The sequence below is a fragment of the Misgurnus anguillicaudatus genome, chromosome 24 (assembly GCF_027580225.2).
Source record: "Misgurnus anguillicaudatus chromosome 24, ASM2758022v2, whole genome shotgun sequence".
In the NCBI taxonomy this organism is placed as follows: domain Eukaryota; kingdom Metazoa; phylum Chordata; class Actinopteri; order Cypriniformes; family Cobitidae; genus Misgurnus; species Misgurnus anguillicaudatus.
The window spans coordinates 16331983-16351848 of NC_073360.2; the positions used below are offsets into that span (position 1 = coordinate 16331983).

Genomic DNA, 19866 nt, shown 5'->3' on the forward strand with positions numbered 1-19866 from the left:
TTAAGTGTAATTCAGCATCCTTCTGCTTTATAATATGCCATGTCAAATGCAACGCTCGTTTAATTTTTACAAAATTGGCGGTAGCATTAATGGGTCAGATACATGACTAAACATAGGCAGACAGTTGAGAGAAATCCTTAAAGGGTTTATCACATGGTGTGTGTGTGCGCGCGACTGTTTATAGGTCTGCTTGAGATCAAACGGACTGCGCAGACAGATGGGCGTATGACATCAAAGTACCGCGAGAGTGAGTGGAAAGCATCGCGGTACTTTGATGTCATACGCTGATCGGTCCACGCAGCGCCGTATGAAGTCGAAGAAGTATGTGGTTCATTTATTTTACTTAATTTATTTACAAAATGTAAATTTCAAGGTGCTAAGTCATAGTTTCTGTTTTTGTATGGAAGTCCTACCTGGACACTCTTACTGACTCCAGCAACTTTAAAGCCATTAAAATTTTATCAATGTGTCAATTGTTTGACAAAGTTATAATAATAATAAAAAAATTTAGTCATGGACTTGGTGGACATCTGATAGCAAGAATTTGTTTGTGTTTTTGATTTATTTACATCATAAATTTATAGGATATAACATAATAAATGAAACAAATAATATATCTCTAACTTGGTGATAGAGTAGCATACACTGCAAAAAATTACTTTCTTACTTAGTATTTTTTTCTTGTTTTTAGTAAAAAATATTTAAAAATTCTTAAATTAAGATGTATTTTCTTGATGAGCAAAATGACCCAGGAAACAAGTCTAATGTTTAGACAAAAAATATAAACTTAAATTAGTGCTTAAAACAAGCAAAAAAAATAAGCCAATGGAATAAGAAAAATGTCCTTGAAATAAGTTAACATGTTTCATAAACACTTAATTCATAAATTTCTTATTGGCATATTTTTTGCTTGTTTTAAGCACAAATTTGCTTATTTTTTGATATTTATGATATTTTTTGTTTAAAAACTAGACTTATTTTCCTAAGTCATTTTGCCCATCCAGAAAATACAGCTTCATTTATTTTTACTGAAAACAAGACAAAAACACCAAGTAAGAAACCCCCAACTTTGCCAACTTTTGCACATCTAAGCACTGAGATAGTATTGAGATCTCTTCTGAAACTCTTGATACTGTAAGTCACATGTGAGATAAATGTCATTTTCTCGTGATGAGCAACAAATCAAGTGAAGGAGATTTAAGTCAGCCAGTTGATCTCAAGTTATTTTGGATTTCAGTAATTATGATGAGATATTTTTTAATATAGCAATTGTGTATTTCATGTACTGTACATATTAAATACAATCATTTATTCATAGTTTCTCAATAATAAATTGCTTACACAAACAATACATCTCTTAAAATAATCATTTCTTGACACAAATATAAGGAATATAAATGGGAAAATATGGTCCCTCTTTGGCTTTGTTGGTGTTAGTCTGGGGTCTGCACTTGGTCCATTTTACGCCGCCGACGGAAAAAGCCACACTAAACAAGAGATCATATAAAATGCATGAATATTAAAAATAGTATGAAAAAAGAACACAGTAGCCTACGCAGTAAGATAATATGTGACCCTGTCTGTAAACTCCAGGCTAATCAAAGTTTGATTTCACTCATTGATTTTAATATTTGTCATGCTCTTACTCAGTCAATATTAAATATATTAAGGTTATTTTCACACAATGTTCTTTACATTATGTAGGTTGAGTTTATTTAGAAAACAATAAATCACAAATGTGTAGACAGACAAAAAGGGTTAATTGTACCTTTATGAGGATGATGATGATGATAATAAGAAGCAATAGTCCTCCTATGGAGCCTCCTATGATAGATCCTTTAGATGATGTTACAGCCAGCTTTGTAATGATCACCTCCACCTGCATTGCATTAATGAGTTTGTCAGTACATCATTTTAAACATTAATGATTAATGCTTAAAATAAGACTCACTTGATCGGTCCTCAAAGGATTATTTGCAACATAGGTGGTCTTATCAAAGCTGTATTGCCCTACAGCTATGATCTTGTCTGATTTGCCCTGAACAGATTTAAAAGGAACAGTAAAGTTTTTTGCATAAACAGCAGTTGGTAGTTGTGAATGATTGTTATTAAACCCCCGGTTTCACAGACAATTAGGCTAGGTTTAGACACTTTTTTGAGTTGTCTCATCTGAAAATAACTTGCATTGATAGATCTTAAAATATACCAGTGCCATGATTTGTCTCAAAATAGACACCAGTAACATCTTTTTCTAAGGCATTTTTATAAAAAATGCTTAAACATCTTAATTTAACTTAAGCCTAGTCCTGGCTTTAGCTAAGCCTTGTCTGTGAAACTAGGCCAAAAAAAAAATGTTTTAAGAAATTACCTGAACATCAAATATATCGACCTTGGCATCAATGGTGATTTTCTGCAACTTTTCCATGGTGCACTTGACAAGATATGATGTCTGAAAGCACATTTTTTTATTTAAATGGGAACATAAAATGTACTTGTGTGTTTTATTTAAAAGTAATACATTATTGTATAAGGAGATATCCTAGTGAACCTTCCACATGTATTTGGGGCAGCATCCTTGTTGGTCCTAGAACAACAATCCTGATAGCCAATCACATTTTGAGGTGCTCATTTTAGAGTTATGGCTTGTACACTTACCAACCAATGTTATTTTCTCTAGTTTAAGTAGTAGGTTAACACTGGAGATTAGAGTAGAACTTAATGTCTTTGTGTTGCAATCCATGACTAACAAGGATGACTCGGAAAGAAGTCGTACTCAGCAAAATCAGGATGTGGAGAGAATATATCTTACCTCTACTTTCTTATTTGGGGGCAGAGAGCAATTCTAATGCAAAAAAGATTAATAAATGTTACTTTGAGAACTTTGATGTTGTTTAATGTCACTTTAAGCACCGGATATTAAAAGTGTGATACCTTTGGTGTGACACTGTTGATGGTCACATCTGTGTTGAATGTTTCCTTTGTTATGGTTACAACTACATCAATTGTGGCACCATACTTGTTTACACCAATAAACTCAAATACAATAGAATAGAATAGAATAGAATATTAGATTATATACTGATTCATAGACAATTAATTTATGGATTTGGCAGACAAAGCGACTTATACAGTGCATTCAATCTATACATTTTATCAGAATGTGCCTCCAAAGAATCCAACCATTTGCATTGCTAACAAAATGCCTTACCATCTCAGCTACAGAAACACATTACATTTAAAAACGAACTGCTACATTTTTTTTAGTAAACCAGACTTTTACATTTTATGAGGACAATGTGAGCAGTGTTAGTCCATGCAAAATGCCAAACTGTTGAAGTAGGCCAATGATTTACGTTAATAAATCTTGTGTCAGGTGTTTTTTTATGTACACTGTACCTCAAATACGAATTCCAGGTGTGAAGTGTGTCTCTTTCCTTCTTCTACAGTGATTCTGGTTCGATTGGCTTTGCTGTTGTAGTAAAAAGTAAATTGACTTTAGTATTACACATAAAAAATACCTCAAAGAACAAATTCTTAGTTAGTTGCAGTGCTCGAATTGAGGGGGGGATCCGGGACCCCCCTTAAGGCATTAGGGACCCCCTATAAGAAGTAAAAATTATACTTAAGGGGGTCCCTCAGGTATTTTTACTTTAGTTAAAGATAATGCTGATAAACTCGTAAGGATGTAGTACATTTTGTGAATAATTTTTTTACACTAATAAACGTTGTGTATATTTAAACATGTGAATGTCCATTGCTAAGTGCATGTTCGTTTTATACTTGCTTAGCACTGCTTCAGCCAAGCGCTGATGAGGGGGTGTCTAAAATAGCAAGAGGGGGCGATCACTTGAATGCATATAATTTCCCCAGCTAGAAAATACATATAGCTTTGGTACGTTAAGTTTTAACGCGTTTTAAATAAACATCTTGGTAATACAACCACAAAAACTGCAGTTATAGTGAGCAACGTACAGAGCTCCGAACAATCTTAATATATACCACAACAAAAAAACTAGGGGTGAACCTGAACAGTCGAAGATTCCATGCTTCCACAGTCGAATCGTCACAGATGTGTTATAAAATGAGGATCATTCAGTTTTGGCCATATAAGGGTGCACATTATCTGATTTCACATATAACAACTTTCTCCCAATATATTAATATACAGCATATTATCATTATGATAATACTATGCCAATAATATCTAAAAAAAAGTTACTTGTCATTTGTCGTTTTTATCATGATGCGCTAAATTTCAAAGTTTGGGGTTTGCTGCTGTCATGGCGGGGACCCCCCATAAGACTTGATTCAATCTGAGCACTGGTTTGTTGTTAACTTACCCAGTTAGCTGGATCGGTAGGGAGTACATCACATCAAACGTGTATATTTTAGAGTCCAGCAATGCTGCATTTTTACTAAAAACAGTTGAAAATGTTTTAGAGAACATCACATTCAAATATTAGCATTTTTGTGCATTTCTGACATGAAGTGAAACTGTGAGAACCATCTTCAACCTTGTTAGATTGGCAATAATCTCAAAATTCTTCAACTCATATTTCTTGTTCATGGGTTGCCAGGAGATGGGGATGCTGGTCTGTCAAAAGTGAAAATAAAATCATAATGTGCAAACTGTAAAAAAAATGTAGGTTGTTCATAAGATGCGTGACAGATTCATACCTTTACACCTTTTCTGAAAACTGTTTCAGGGTGAAGAGGAAGACATTGTATGTTATTGTCGTTCTTTATAGGACAGTGAACTTCAGCTTTCTAAAAACAAGGAACAAAGTAATACAGGTAGTCACGCATCCAGCTAATGTACATACAGTATCAAACAAATGAACGTGAGGTAAAAGTATTGTTTTACCTTTAGACTGAGGATGCTGGGGTAAGTCAAAGATAACGTTGTCATATAGGATGGGGAGTCAGTATTTGTTAGATTGAAAATGATACTCAAGCTTTCGGTTTCTCCAATTATGATACGATTGTTACTGCAAAAGAAATTGTTTTAGGTAAAACTAGATTTAATATATATAATGTTAGGGGAACTGTATTAACATACCTTATTTTAGAATCAGATAATGTAATCTTTGGCTTACAAACTTCATCCTCACACTCTTTTTTAAATGGGATCTAAAAAATTAAAGAGAAATTGCAAATACACATCCTCAAACTGTTCTGAATTTGAAAATATATGAACTTAGCCCTATTTGATTTCATTCACCAATAAATAAAACTGCATTATGTGCTTTTGAAATGTAATGAAATTACTGTAAAATATTATTACCTCCTTAAAAAATTCTGTTGGTGTAAATATGTCAAGGATTCGGATAGGGGTTCCATCGGAGTTTGGGGCCAGTGAAAAATTCAACTTAATTTTAATAGGCGAATAACAATCATAACAACCCTGAAAAGAAGACACATTGAATTTCTTTTTGAAACAACGTCAATGCTGAACATATTTTTTATTCTTTAAATTCATATAGTATTATTTATTTAAGTACTAGGGAGATTAACAGGAAAAATACCAAATACTTCAAGTTGATAAGCGAAGTGCACCCATTGTCTTTATCCAAAGAGAAGGTTTCCTTCAACAGACTGCTGTCATCGAAACGTAGGCGCTTTTCATTGACATCAAAATCCAAATCAATCTGGTATTTAATAGGAATAGTTTCAGCTAAAAAGAAAGTGAAATGTTGTTAAAATTCAACAATGAGAATATCTTTAAAATATTCATTAGGTTAAAATATAAAACTTACCACCTTTAGGGTGCCCCTTCAGAACATCAAAGCAGACCTGTAATTTAAAATCTTCCGTTTTCTGAGAGGGATTAATGATTGAGAGATCCGGTTGAATTGACATTTTTGGATTTATTATTATGACAGGTATTGTCCTGTAAAAAATGTAAATGCGAAGCAACATTTAAAGGGAAGGTTCTGCATTATCCCAGAATGCAATTTTTGTAGGTAACCTGGAAGATAGCGAGACACTGGTTCCCTTGTAAAGCTTGTTGGACAAAACGTGTAAGTGTCATAAACTTTTGTTAAACACAGAGCTTATTTTTTTGTGAAAATCCAAAAGTCTATGGGAAAAATAAATGGGCTTTTTTGAAGGGGAACCAGCTCACCCGCTCACGTCCGGGTTGGCCTACAAAAATATATCATCACTGAGACACTCTCTATTAAAAAAACAAGATAATGTTTTATACTCACTCAAAAACTGTTACTCCTCCCTGACTTCCAACAGCGATATACTTATTTGTATTAGTTACAGAACTTACTGACAGACCAAAATGCACAAGTTTCATTCCAAAATCTGATGGGGATATTTTCTGGAAAGAAAAACAGTACAACTTTAAAACAACTATGTCCTGAACTCCACATTCAAAAAAGAAAAGGGATCTAAACTGTATGAATAAAGTGGAGTGGTCATTATTTTACTGTATAATGATGTCCATATATATGTATTTTTTATAGAAATGTATAGAATTATTAGAATAATTAATTTTTTTCCACCAAGGACATATCATACCACAAAACCAGTCATAAGTTTATTTGCAGCAATAGCCAACAGTACGTATGAATAAAAATTATCGATATGTAGGCTGTCAATATTTATCTTTAATAATATGAAGAGTTTGGTTCCAAAACGCAATAAAAGCCATTTTTGAAAAAAATGTGTTACTGCCAAAATCTGTATTTTATCAGGTCAGTATTTAAAAGTAAATTCTTAATTTTGCGCAAAATTCAATATCCGCGTTGTTATTCTGTCATCTTTTCTCCCTTTTTTCCCAAAACACAATAAACCCCACACTCCTCCTTTTCTACAGAATGCAATAAATCTGCTCCACAGATTACAGCGCACCATTCACGCAATGTAAACAAACAATGGCGGTGCGCTGAGTACACAGAGTCCTAGTTTTCCTCATCTACCTTGTACTTGGTGATCAACAAACAAACAAAAACAAAATAATACTTTAATAGCATTGATAAACCTGTGATGGTTTTCTGTGACGGGAAAGAAACGTAAGCAACATCTAATAATTTACACGAGAGACACTCGGGGGACGATCGCTTGTTCTCCCGACAGCATCAAGCTTCTCTCCCAGGGGATCTTTCCATAACTTTCCATAATTTTACTCAAAGTCAGCGAGAATCATAGCTGATCGCTGTAAAAAATGTTAAGCGACGACATCAAGTATAACCGCAGCAATGACAGTGTTCTTCTTAATATGACAAAGTGTTTTGATTAATGTCATTAATGTTTCTTTTTTTTAATCAGTGTGTACAACTGTTCAACTAAATGAATATAAAATGGCAAAAATTAATGCACATTTATACATTGATTCAATAGATTTATAGCAATTTGGAAAAAAAACTTGGATTGGATTTATTGCATTTTGTGAAAAAAATAATTTGTTTTTTTATAATAAATCTTTGAAAATCAAGTTATGGATTTGAATATTTTATGTTTTTATAACCTAAAGATGCTATGCGAAATTTGTCAAAATGGATTTATTGCGTTTTGGAACCAAACTCTTCATATGCTTTGACAAGCTTATAATGGGAGAAAACAGGAATCAGGAAACAACTTCAAAAAATTCTTCACAGAAGTAATCCACACAGCTCCAAGGGGTTAATAAAGGTCTTTTGTGGGTAATAGATGTGATATTGTAAGAAGAATATCCATATTTAAAACTATAATAAATAGCTTCCAGTAACGACATAATCTTGGACTGAATCCAAGATGGTGCCATTAGCAGAACATCATTTTAAACTCACTTGTGAAAATCGCAGACCATCTTCGAAGCCGTTGTAAATGTAAATGCTACCAGAAGCGTCTGATTCAAGCGGAGCCCCCACTGCTACGTCATTGTAGTTGTTGCCATCAATATCTCCTATAGAAGCAATGGCAGCACCAAACCTCGCAAAGGTCTGTCCTGCATCGCCCTGTAACTCCATGTTCACGTTCTCAAACCTCTGTTCCTGTGAGATATTAGAGATCATGAGGTTATTATATTATTGCCCCACACATACAGTATACTTCCCATTGCAATGATCTTAGTGGCATATATGAGCTTACCTGATTTAATTTGTACACAAGCACTTTGCCTTCTTCCCCATCTTTATGAAAATGTGGTGCTCCAACTAATAACCAATAATCCGTTTCATTTTTTCTATCAAGGTTCAAGACACAGAGAACTGATCCATAGTACGATCCAACCTATGAGAATTATACAACACTCCATCATTAACGATGACTCATTTGTGAATGTCCCTTGAGGTCTTGAACTCTTGAGATTTCGTAAAAAAATATGAATGCCATTAAGTTAATTCTTCATACCTGCTCTCCCTGGAGCACATACTTTTCAGTCTCTTCAAATATAAATACTCCACCAGTCAAGTTATACCGTGGTGCACCAGATATGTACAGAGTTTTAGTCGGTAAACTAGCAGAGGTTACACTGTAACCTGTAATCAGGACAGATGTTATGTTATGTACTTAGATGTTATGTATGGGGCGATTTCTCAGAAATCGCTTTAGTCTAGTCCAAGACTAAAATGCATGTTTGAGCTGTCTTAACTGAAAACAGCTTGCACTGACATAAGATATATCAGTTCCATTGTTTTATCCCAAGATGTAATGGGTCTCATTCACTAAGCATGCGTATGCACAAATTTGTTCCTGAAATGTGCGTTCGGACGTTTTAACCAACAAATCATGAATCAACAAAAACCTCCATACTAAAATCCCTTCCAAATCCCTGCAAAAACGTAAGAACAACTTTTAGACCACACGTGCGCAATGATCATGAACAAGGAAAAATAACCATATGTTCAGTGTTGCGGTTACTTAGTTACTTTTCATGAAAAGTAATACTCATGTTACTTTTAAGTTACTTTTAAGTTACTTTTTCTTATTTGGCTGAGGCTTGATCTCGTTTTTTATGACTGAGAAGTTCTGCATTCAGAAATTGCATATTTTCATCCAAAAAATGCCAAGCTCTGGCCTGCCATCTCCGTTTTTGACTTTAACTGTTTCCGCTAAGGCGCACATGCATAGCGTTTGCGTAATTCTTCATGACTATGTTCAGTTTAATTCAGTACATAATTTTTTTTTAACGAATTAATTCAACAGAAAAGTAACTCGCATTACTTTTTTAAAAATGTAACTCAAATATTAATGCGTACATTTATAATGCGTTACTTTACTTGTTACTTCAGAAAAGTAATATTATTACGTTATGCACATTATTTGTAATGCGTTACCTCCAACACTGTCTGTGTTATATATTTTATATTTTTTTTCATGATTATTGCGCACATGTGGTCTAAGTTGTTCCCACGTTTTTGCATACATTTAAATAAACTCTAGTATGAAAGTTTTTGCCGAATCATGATTTGCAAGGTAAAACATCCGCACGCACATCCCACGAACAAACAAAATGTGCATGCTTAGTGAATGAGACTCAATGTTTTTTCAAGGCATGCTTGTAAAAACTACTTAAATGGCTTAATCTAAGCCCGGTCTGGGAAACTGACCCCAAACTGAAACATTCTTTCCATTTGCCATCACTCACCTAAATAGGAAAATTTGGGTCCATTTTTAGAGGCATTCAAAAACTTCACGTTGTCATCGGATTTTAAAATGAGTCCACCGCTCCAGTCATAAGCGCCCACTGCTCCAAAAAGAAGAGATTTCTGAACAGAAAACAAGAATAAAATCATTAATATAGTATACTACATCAAATGATATCAAACAGAATAATATTGAGAAGAATTGACACATAGTCAATATCTATGCAGTGTATGAATATTTACATCATGCACAATGTGTGAGCTGAATCCAGCCTCAGCCAGCTGTAACTCAAATCCTGCACCTTGTTGAGTACCTATAACAGACAGAAACAGTTAACATGATATAAAACTGATTTGTATGTGGTAAAACTACAGTAACGCATACTCTGCATTTATTGGTTATGTTAAAGTGGCTTTAACCACAACTCATACAATCAGAGATTTAAAACAAAGCTACACATCAAAGCAACTTGCAGTGCATTGAAGGAAAAAAATCCCAGTATGTTTCCCTGGGAAAGAAGAACAACGCAAAATCCAATATACGCGTTACAGTGTTATTCTGTCATCTTTCTCCCTTTTTCCCAAAACGCCATAAACGCCACTTCTCCTTTTCTGCAGAATGCAATAAATCCGCTCCACAAATTACAGCGCACACACACACACATACACATGTTGGTGTATGTGGTTTACGGGGACATTTCCATAGACGCAATGCATTTTATAATGTACAAACTGTTATATTCTGTTGTCCTAACCTACCCCAATCCCTAACCCCAATGTCACAAAAACCTGTTGGCAGTATTTAATCTATGATAAACTACCATTTAGTATGTTTTTTTTAGCTTTTCCATTTATGGGGACCCTCTCTGTGTCCCCGTAAACCACGTTTATAGCATAATAAACATGTCATTATACACTATTCATGTCCCCGTAAACCACACACACACACACACACACACACACACACACACACACACACACACACACACACACACACACACACACACACACACACACACACACACACACACACACACACACACAAAAAAATAAATATATAATCTGTTATTAATGAGAAATGACACTACCTTACCCTCAATTCCTGTTATGCTTTGTTCCAGTTCAGAAAGGATGTCATCTAAGGCAGCATAATTGGAAACATTAAAAAACTTATTGGTATCTGCTATGTCCTTCATCTCTTGAACTGCCTCAGGATTAGACAAAAGCGCGTTTCCTACCTATAAATGATTTAAGATGTTATTATTATTGTATTGTGCTGTAGGCTGTACATAAAGTGATATGTTTTGTTTAGGATGTTTAACTTTCAGGATGTCAGTAAAATCAACAGTAAACAGGTCACTTACACCAATGGCAAAGCGAGTTACTCCCTTCATTTCGGTCATGTTCAAAACATCAGTAAGGTTCATTGGGTCTCCCAAAATCTTTCCGTCAGACAATACGATTATCATTTTTTTGGAATTATTTTTTGATCCATTCTCAGGGACCAAAACGTTTGTACTGTAGACAGCAAAACAATCAGAAGAGAGCGTAACTTAACTCATGCATGATATTTATCTCACACTTGTAACTATTTTACATTACACTTAATATAGAAGAACTCACAGCACATGGTGGATGGCTGAGGCGGTCTTTGTGAGATTGTAAAGTTGCTTAATTTGTTTGACTTTTTCCAAGGTCCTGTTGCCATCCTTATTGTCTAGAAGTGAGAGTTCAGTCTCGATCCTACTTCCGTACTGCACTATTGCAAAGTCACACTAAAAAGAGAGTTTCCTAATTGTTTAGGTAGAAAATGTTTAAATTGCACTACAATATAACTAAGCAATGTAATCATGTAATCATACTGTGCATCACATTTAAATGAAAGGTTAGAAAAGGTGAATCATGACAACAGAACCAAACACATCTGACTTACATTCAAACTATGCATTTGAGTATCTTGAGCCCATGATCCTATTTATGGCACTTCTACTTACGTCAAAACATTTTTCCCAAACTTTTTTCATGACGTTGTGCATAAAGTCTTTGGCTCTCTCAAAGTCATCACGATGAATGCTCCCAGAACCATCCAGCACAAAAGCAATCTCTGTTCCTGGGTCTACAACATACAGGATGTAGTATCAGTACAGAAATGTGTGTTTCTTCATGTATAAGACCGTGGTTGCTGTATTTAAATCCTCTATAGTATGATATAACATCACTGTCATCACATAACAAATAGTATCATTTATTGCAAAGGGCAAATAAAGACTGATACCATCTTCATCTTCATCTTCGCCTGCTGCTGTGTCTGTGGTCTCCTGAGTTTCTCTTTTCATTCGTCTTTGAGCTTATTGCCAGTGCCAAGTAAATGTTTGTATTAATTATATTATTAATTAGACGTGTTCATTATTATTATTTTTAATTATTTCACATTTTCTCACCCGGATTGATCCTTCCACCATGATAACGATTGTTGTTGTTGTTGTTGCTGTTGAGTGCTTCATTATGGATTTTGGAAATAAATGGATGCAAGACATTCAGAGATTCAGAGACTGTATTTGGGATAATCAAATGATCAAATATAACATTAAACATACCTAATTCAGCAGGATTCAGTTTGTTTGTCCCTGTGGGATTTATCATTGTGCAATATCCATTCAAATCCTCCGTTGATGACTTTTTTGTGCGAACCTGATTACACAACAGAAGAAATAACAAAACTAAAACATTAAAAAAATTCAATCAGTAAATAGGCTAGTTATTTTAATTTTAACTGAATAAATTGGATTTGTATTCATTGTTCATTGAACATTGTAATTTAGTCACAATCTTAATGTATGAGCGGCCAAATAGAGATTTTCTGTCATTTTACAGAATTCAATTTGTTTCATTAGGGAACTTCTGTCACACATCATGGTTTCAGGTGACGTACAATTCATGACTAACAGCCTTTACGACCTTCTGATAGTCACATCAACTGGATAGAGTTTCCCAAAATACTAACACACAAAGAAATGTGTCTCAAGTCAATGAATATAAATAAACTCCCCAATAACAGTCCTATTGATAATACATTAGTCTTGATATATTTTTATACATTTTCACCATTTTCCAGTTTTCTATATGCTCTAATAAATGCTGGGTTGTTTTCAACCCATGGCTGGGTAAAACCAGAGGTGTAAAAAGTACTCAAAAATGGTGAAAATACAAGTACTGAGTGTAAATTCTACTCAATTAAAAAGTATCTGTCCAGAATCATACTTGAGTAGAAGTAAAAAAAGCACCACATTTTAAATAGTATTGGAGTATAAAAAAAGTAAAAGTAACAGGAAGAATGAAAACTAGAGATTCTTGTTTAAACTTTTAATCTCTTATACACTCAAAAAAAATATTTTTGCACCTTGTCTAATTAACTTAAATGAAACAAGTTAATCCAACACAATTTTTTTTGTCTCAACCTATTTTTATAATGTTCAATCTGCTTAAATTAAAAAAATTACTTGAACTTAATAATTTTATATTGGGACCACAGTAATGATTTTTGTTGCTATTACTTACTGGGCCGTGGATCTGTATTTCCCAGCATGCTTTGCATGCAACTGCCTTTGGAGAGTAATTTTTTTAATTAAGTGTTATTTTATGCATTTTTAGGTAAAGAGAAAGACTTATAGTGTTTAATGTTGGTTTATCTTATTGATTTAAAAGAGTTTGTGTTATATTTTTACAAATTGTTTGGTTACCATCGTGCAGAAGAGTAGCGCTTGTGGTTAAGTTGTGGATGTGACGTACGTACTTCTTTAACTGTGTTAATGCCTGTTTGAAGATCAATCTCTTCTCACACGTTCATCCAATGTGTCATTAGCATGCTAACGTGTGCTTATGCTAATTAGTATTATATAGAAACTGACAATTGGTTTAACTAGACTTTTTTGCTTGAATGAACTTGTTTTGTCGTTGTTGAACAGACCAGAATTAATTGCGTGGAAAAGTTTTCCTTAACTGAATTAAGTTTATTGAACAAGATATTTTTATGACCAATGAAAATATATTTATTAAGTTGGTGCAACAAAAGATTATTTGTTTAAATTAACTTATTGTATTCTTGTTGTACAAGCCTAAACTAATTTCGTGGAAAAGTTTTCCTTAATTCAATTATGTTGAATGAACAAACAATTTTTTTGAGTGTAGAACATGAAGTGAATGAACCACATACAAGGTTTTATCCTGCTTTACAACTGTTTGTAGTTAATTGCATTTATTTATCAAACTATAAGACTACTACTGTACCTAATTTTAGTATGCAAAATGCTACTCAAAGCTGTAAAACCTCGAATTTAAATCAAGCAGAAGCTGATTTTCAAAATTCAAACTCTATCAAGCCTCTCACAGGCAGCCGATGTAGGAAGAGGTGTATTAGACTTGTTCACACTGTCAGTCCAAATCTGATTTTGGTGCATATCCGATAGGAATCCAATCACATTTTGAACGTGTGAACGGCCAAAAAACACATGAAATTCGTTTTTTTTTTAAATGCGTTTCAGGCTACATCCAGAGATGGTTTAAAACCTTTTCTAATCGCATTTCCTGAAATCCATTTCAGTCTGACCGTCCTGATCACATTTAGGAGGTCACGCACCGCTGGCCGTTCTAAAAAAATCGAACACATTGTTTTAATGAGTATACGCACACTGGCACCGACAGGACTCAGGAAGTTGCTCAAATCCCTGTCGCACCACAGAGCGCCACTCACATAGTTTAACATTAAATAACATCATATTTGTCCCAAATCATTAACGATTAACATTGGCTGATAACGTATATTTTGAAGTAGACGCTATCGATACCTCCGAGTTGTCCTAGACGCGACTCGACACGGCGGTGCGTGGCGTCCGGTGTGCAACCCTCTTTAGTGTAGCTTTTTGGTTACGTCATACTGTTGCGTCACGTAAAACGTAAACATGTCAGACGTTGAGGCAGAGTGTTGTGCCAGCGTGACGTCATTGCCATAGAAACAGTGCAGATAATCCAGAAAACGGCAGAATGCTACAGAATGCACAGATCGGATCAGTTGTGATACACAATATGGACAGCAAGTCTGTCAAATCGGATATGCACCAAAATCTGATTTGGACTGACAGTGTAAGCTCTTAGTCTTGATAGAGAGGCTTCAAATAGCAGGGAACGTGTCACACAGGAACACACTTCATGTGTTGTCGGTTTCAAACGAGCGAAAAATTCTTCATAACATTAAACTTGCCATCAGCACAATTCAATTGGTTTGGTAAGAGCAAGGGAAAATAGAATAAAGTGATCTCTTTTTTTTCTTAAAAAATGTAATTAAGGGAAAGTAAAAGTATTGATTTTTTAATTGTACTCAAGTAAATTAAAAATACCCCAAAATAATACTTAAGTACAGTAATCAAGTAAAATTACTCAAGTATTTTACACCTCTGGGCAAAACGAAGACAAGCTCAACCTCTGAATTTAAATTAACCTATGCTGGGTTGTTATAAATTTATAACCCAACGGATGGTTATGTCAATAGGTTGAAAATAACCCGGCATTTTTAGAGTATAAGGACAATTTCCTGTTCTCTAAGCAAGAACTGATGCGTTACTGTCTGTCACTGTTTCGCATGGGAAACCAATGTCTGTGGTTTTACTGTGAAAAGCTCAGTGAGACAGACAAAAGGCCCCAAGCAAGCTACTGGATGTCTGATTATTAACACTTCTCATTTACCACAGCTTCCCCAACAGCACAGCCGTTTATTTCACAAAACATTTAGAATGAAGAACAATTAAAGAGTTTTTTATTATTTTATTATTATGATATCATGTTATTATTTTGTTTTATGGTGCTACTTAGCTGTATTTTTTAAGTTATGAAGGTTTCAATCAAAACAAACCAACTGCAGTTGAATTGATATGAATTGGAATGCACAACCAAAAAACGAGATTTTTAATAAAATAAAAAAAAAGTTATCTCGTTTTGCAACGAAACTCTTCAATTGTTGAAATGCACACTTGTTACCACCTCTGAAGTTGTAAACTTACCAGAAGATGCTCTTCTTCTGATATCTCGCTCGCAGCTACTGATGCTATCGGTCTCAGGCCTTTTGTTATCTCATCTTTAGAAAAGATATTGATGTATTAAAATTCCTGTTATGTTGTTATGTTAAAGTTTGCAGTCAAAGGATGAAGACAAATTGTGACAAACTTACCCGAAGAATTTACCAAGACACAATCATTCTTTAGTGTGCAGCTGAAAAGTTTTCCAGTGTTGGGGGAAGAAACATAAACTCTGAAACAAAATAAATAATGACAAAATTTGACTATGATCGATGTGCTAACTTTATAAAACAAATATCTTGTATACTCTCTCGCATACCCATCTTTCGACTGAATAACGGTTTGCCCAAAAAGTGGATCATTCATTGTGAAATTTTTCACCGGTGAGGTCTGAATGTTAAAGCTGTTCACACTGCATATCACTGTAAAATAAAATATAATCAATATGAACACATCGTCTTCACAGCATAATTCAGTTTTATTAAGATTAATAAAATAAAATGTCTTTTTATGTTACAATTTAAACTTCAGTGAATATGAGTTTAAAAATGTCTTATGTTAAATCTAAATAATACATACCAATCATAAAAAGCAGTCCTCCATACATTTTGGTGTATTTGATAAATCCCACGCTTTAAAAAATCATATCCACAAAGACAGAGAGCACGAAGCAGAAGTGACGGAGAAAATGGCTCATTGTGGTCTTCAGAAAGTAGAACAACATAGATACTGTCGGTATTTTTAAACCCTCCCCTTCTTTACAATTTACACACCACACCTCTGAAAAGTTTCTTTATGGGGAGGCCATTTCAACCTGTTATCATTTAAACTCATGAAAGACATTTTGGGGCAACACTGAGGATTATGTGACTTGTTTCAATCAGGCTCTTGAGTTAAAGCTGCATCAAACAGCAAATATGAAAGACATGTTGGCTGCCGTCATGCAACTGTGTTTATCACTATTATAGTTTTGAAAGATAAAATATATTTGGAGCAGATAATATGCCTGTCAATAGATAAGCTATAAAAAATCTGCCATAAAAGGGCCAATTTTGTTAGAAAATGAAGAGTAACTATATGATCAATGATGTCAGTGAGTAAATAAGAATGACAAGAACATTTGAAATGTATGAAATGTATGTTGATGAATATCAACAATTTTACCAGTTAAAACAATTTAATGTAAATAAACTTTCACAAGTTATATCAACTAAAAGTATTGCTAACATTTCTAACTAAATAACCTAAATGCTCATTTTCACGTGAGGGGTTCGGAAAGCAATTGCCATTATGTTGCAACAGAACAAACGTCTAGCCATGTGAATTTGTGTCACACAGCTTGTAGCAGGATGTGGTAACCATGAAAAAAGCTGCACGTCTGAGTTTGGTAACAGAGACTGCTGCCTGAAAAAAGCTAAATTAAATTCATACTTCATAAAAATTGACCACATCTACGTTTTGGTTTGCCTATAGAAATGACCTGAAAAGAAAAAAAAACAATACATAAAAGCCTTTTAAGAAACTGGCAGAAATCAAGCCTCCACATTCACGCATGAAACATGAAGAGACTGGTTCTTGTAGTTTGAAAAAATTGATGGCAAGTATACTACAGTAGGTCTACATTGACATTATTAGGGTCATTATAAGACATCACTTTTTACATCTAAGACACAGAACCGCAATAATGCTATGCTGATGTAACAGAGGACGCCTAGTGAGTGAGTAAGTAAACCTCAAAGGGTTTAGTGTGCATGGGCGTAAAAGCTTTGGTGTGCACGCCCCCATGTACAAACACTGGACACATGGTATGTCTCTGTGCTTTTATATTTTACGATTGAAGACCCGTCACTCCCGATCAACAACATGAAATGATTGAAAATATATTTATCAAGCCACTTCTTAATTTCATCCTCACACTGGTTCATACATGGCAGGTGTAGTAAATATTAACTGTTTAAATCATGTTTAATGCTTTACACTGTTTTTACCGGCTAGCTATTGAAACGGACGTCTCGCACAAAAAAGGGAAATACGTCACATCACTTACTTCCACGTTCGAAAAAAGGTGGATAGAAAAAAAGGTGGATAGAAGTGGAGCTCATGGTTACAAACATTCCTCAAAATATCTTGCATTGTGTTCATCAGAACAAAGAAATTCAGGGCTGTAACAACATGAGAGTGAGAAAATGATGACAACATTTTCATTTTTGGGTGAACTATCCCTTTAATTGTGTGTGGTCAACAGTGCCACCTGCAGGCCGGAACAGTTTAACAACACTAGACTAGACAAACTACGAGCTTTCACAGCTGCTTTTAACAGAAAAAAAATCACACGTCAAATAACCGCTGGAATTTGTGTAGTATGAAAACAATTAATAAGTAACAAATAATAAAATTGATTACATTTTTAAACTAAACTTTTAAATCTTCAAAAGATTAGGAGCTTTTCACCAAACAGGGCTTAAGCACCCAAAGCCCCCTCTCAATGCTACTGTCCTAGAAGAGAGTTTTACACATTTTTTCTATGTTCAAGTTAGTTTTATATAAAAGGGTGTGGATAATAATAATAATAATCATAATAATGCATTTTATTTATAAAGCACTTTACATTTTAAAGAAAATTTCAGAGTGCTACAAAAGAGTCATATATAAGACAATCAAGCAAATTAAACCATTAAAGCCCAAAGAAATATAAGAAATGTAAACTTTAAAAGACTTAGACATACAGGCAGACAATAGACAGACAGACAGACAGACAGACAGACAGAAAGACAGACACTTGGGGCCCTATTTTAATGATTGTCTATACCGCACAGCGCAACGTCTAAATCGGCGTGTCCGAATCTACTTTTGCTAATTTAACAACGGGAAAAATGGTTTGTGCGCCGAGCGCATGGTCGAAAAGGGTTGGTCCTATTTTTTTAATGAGTAATGGGAGTATTTTGGCCGTAACGTGCAATAAACCAATGAGAGTCTCAGCTTTCATCCCCTTTAAAATCCTGTTGCGCTGGCGCTATGTCTAATCCCTATTTAGATGACGGACTTTGTAAACTGAAAAACTAAGCGGAGGAAGAAGATTAATGTTTAAGATTAATGTTAAATAATTGTGTTGTTTTTCACCTGAAATTGTTATTTTTTTTTATTAAAACCTTTAAAACCCGTTTTCTTTTAGTCATGGAAGTAAAAAAGCAGGCTTTTAATTGCTTTAAACGTATGGCTATTCAATATCATCAAACAATGATTTACAAGTATGTAAGAAAAGGTTTGTACTGTAAAAATACTTTATTTGTAACAAACAGGAGATAAAGAACTTACAAACGGCTCTCCGCAAGTTTTAGCACTTAGACAGCGTCACGAGTTTTTATTAAGCATCACTTAAAAATGTTTCTACTCTCACCATATCCACAGGTACAGAGTCATCATATACAATAAATCCGTGAGGTAGCATTTAAAAACATTTAAAAACAGATGCATTTGATTAAAGCAAAGCATTTATTTACTTACCAGGCTACAGGTGAAGCAGCTCTTTGCGCCTTCTAACGTCTCATAATTAGTCCTCATTTATGTCGAAGAGACTCAATAATAATCTTTTACATTCAATCCTTTAATCTTTCATATTTAAAAGCGTTTTTGTGCTGCTGCACATTTATGTATGTGATAAGCAAACCCGCGTTGTCATTCCATTTATATAGCGCATATTTCTAACACGCTCTTTAAATTGACTTTAGATTTTAGAGCAGGTTTTTGTTGGTCAATGGCGTAGTCTATTTTAGTTGTCTCAAAATAGCAACGCGCCAATAATGTGCCTGAACACACGTTTTCAGACCAGACCAGACCATGGGCGCAAAAGGGGGCGCAAATGCATTTGCTATTTAAACAACGCGGCGCTAAACGTGAAAATTATAATTGCGCCAGGTCGAAACTAGCAAAAGATACTTGCGTCGCGCATTGCGCTGCATTACTCCGGGTGTAGGATAGAGCCCTATAGGTCTTGTATAATAGCTGTCACTAGCTCTCTCTTTGTCAGGAAAATGACATTTCCCTGGTTTCACAGACAAGGTCATTAATAAGGTCATTATACCAGCATAAGTAAAAATAAGTAGAAAAGTAAATAGTGAAATTCATATAAAATTTGTAAATGTTAGCACATACATATATAAGAAAATAAGAAGTAAAATACAACAAAGATGTATGTATGTACAAACACACACAACCTTTGAAGA

The 19866-nt window shown here is 34.4% G+C and overlaps 1 protein-coding gene across 2 annotated transcripts; it reads right to left on the reverse strand.

Moving 5' to 3' along the window:
- Window positions 1-1290: 1290 nt before the first annotated feature.
- itgae.2 (integrin, alpha E, tandem duplicate 2) lies at window positions 1291-16410 on the reverse strand. Of its 2 annotated transcripts, none has more exons than XM_073862742.1 (32): window positions 16223-16410; window positions 15963-16065; window positions 15796-15875; window positions 15629-15702; window positions 12173-12278; window positions 12017-12073; window positions 11851-11922; window positions 11570-11691; window positions 11199-11350; window positions 10940-11093; window positions 10669-10813; window positions 9819-9889; window positions 9578-9698; window positions 8341-8468; window positions 8080-8220; window positions 7779-7982; window positions 6210-6328; window positions 5760-5890; window positions 5526-5674; window positions 5285-5404; window positions 5060-5130; window positions 4865-4988; window positions 4678-4767; window positions 4515-4594; window positions 4341-4415; window positions 3397-3469; window positions 2932-3033; window positions 2810-2842; window positions 2369-2449; window positions 1952-2038; window positions 1769-1879; window positions 1291-1487 (listed from the first exon to the last, which is right to left on the reverse strand). In XM_073862742.1, the coding sequence occupies exons 1-32, from the start codon at window positions 16248-16250 to the stop codon at window positions 1434-1436; spliced, it is 3258 nt and encodes a 1085-aa protein (XP_073718843.1). In that variant the 5' UTR covers window positions 16251-16410; the 3' UTR covers window positions 1291-1433. The 2 variants fall into 2 exon arrangements, with proteins under 2 accessions (XP_073718843.1, XP_055052171.2); XM_055196196.2 differs by having other exon boundaries at window positions 5757-5890; window positions 16223-16408.
- Between the last annotated feature and the right edge of the window lie 3456 nt (window positions 16411-19866).

Bases quoted from the DNA above. Each gene is read 5' to 3' on its own strand.
- itgae.2 (XM_055196196.2), bottom strand. From the start codon at position 16,250: ATGTATGGAGGACTGCTTTTTATGATTG. The intron at 16,066-16,222 runs GTATGTATTATT...TTTATTTTACAG, and splicing joins AGGACTGCTTTTTATGATTG to TGATATGCAGTGTGAACAGC. The intron at 15,703-15,795 runs GTAAGTTTGTCA...TCTTTTCTAAAG, and splicing joins TGTCTTGGTAAATTCTTCGG to ATGAGATAACAAAAGGCCTG.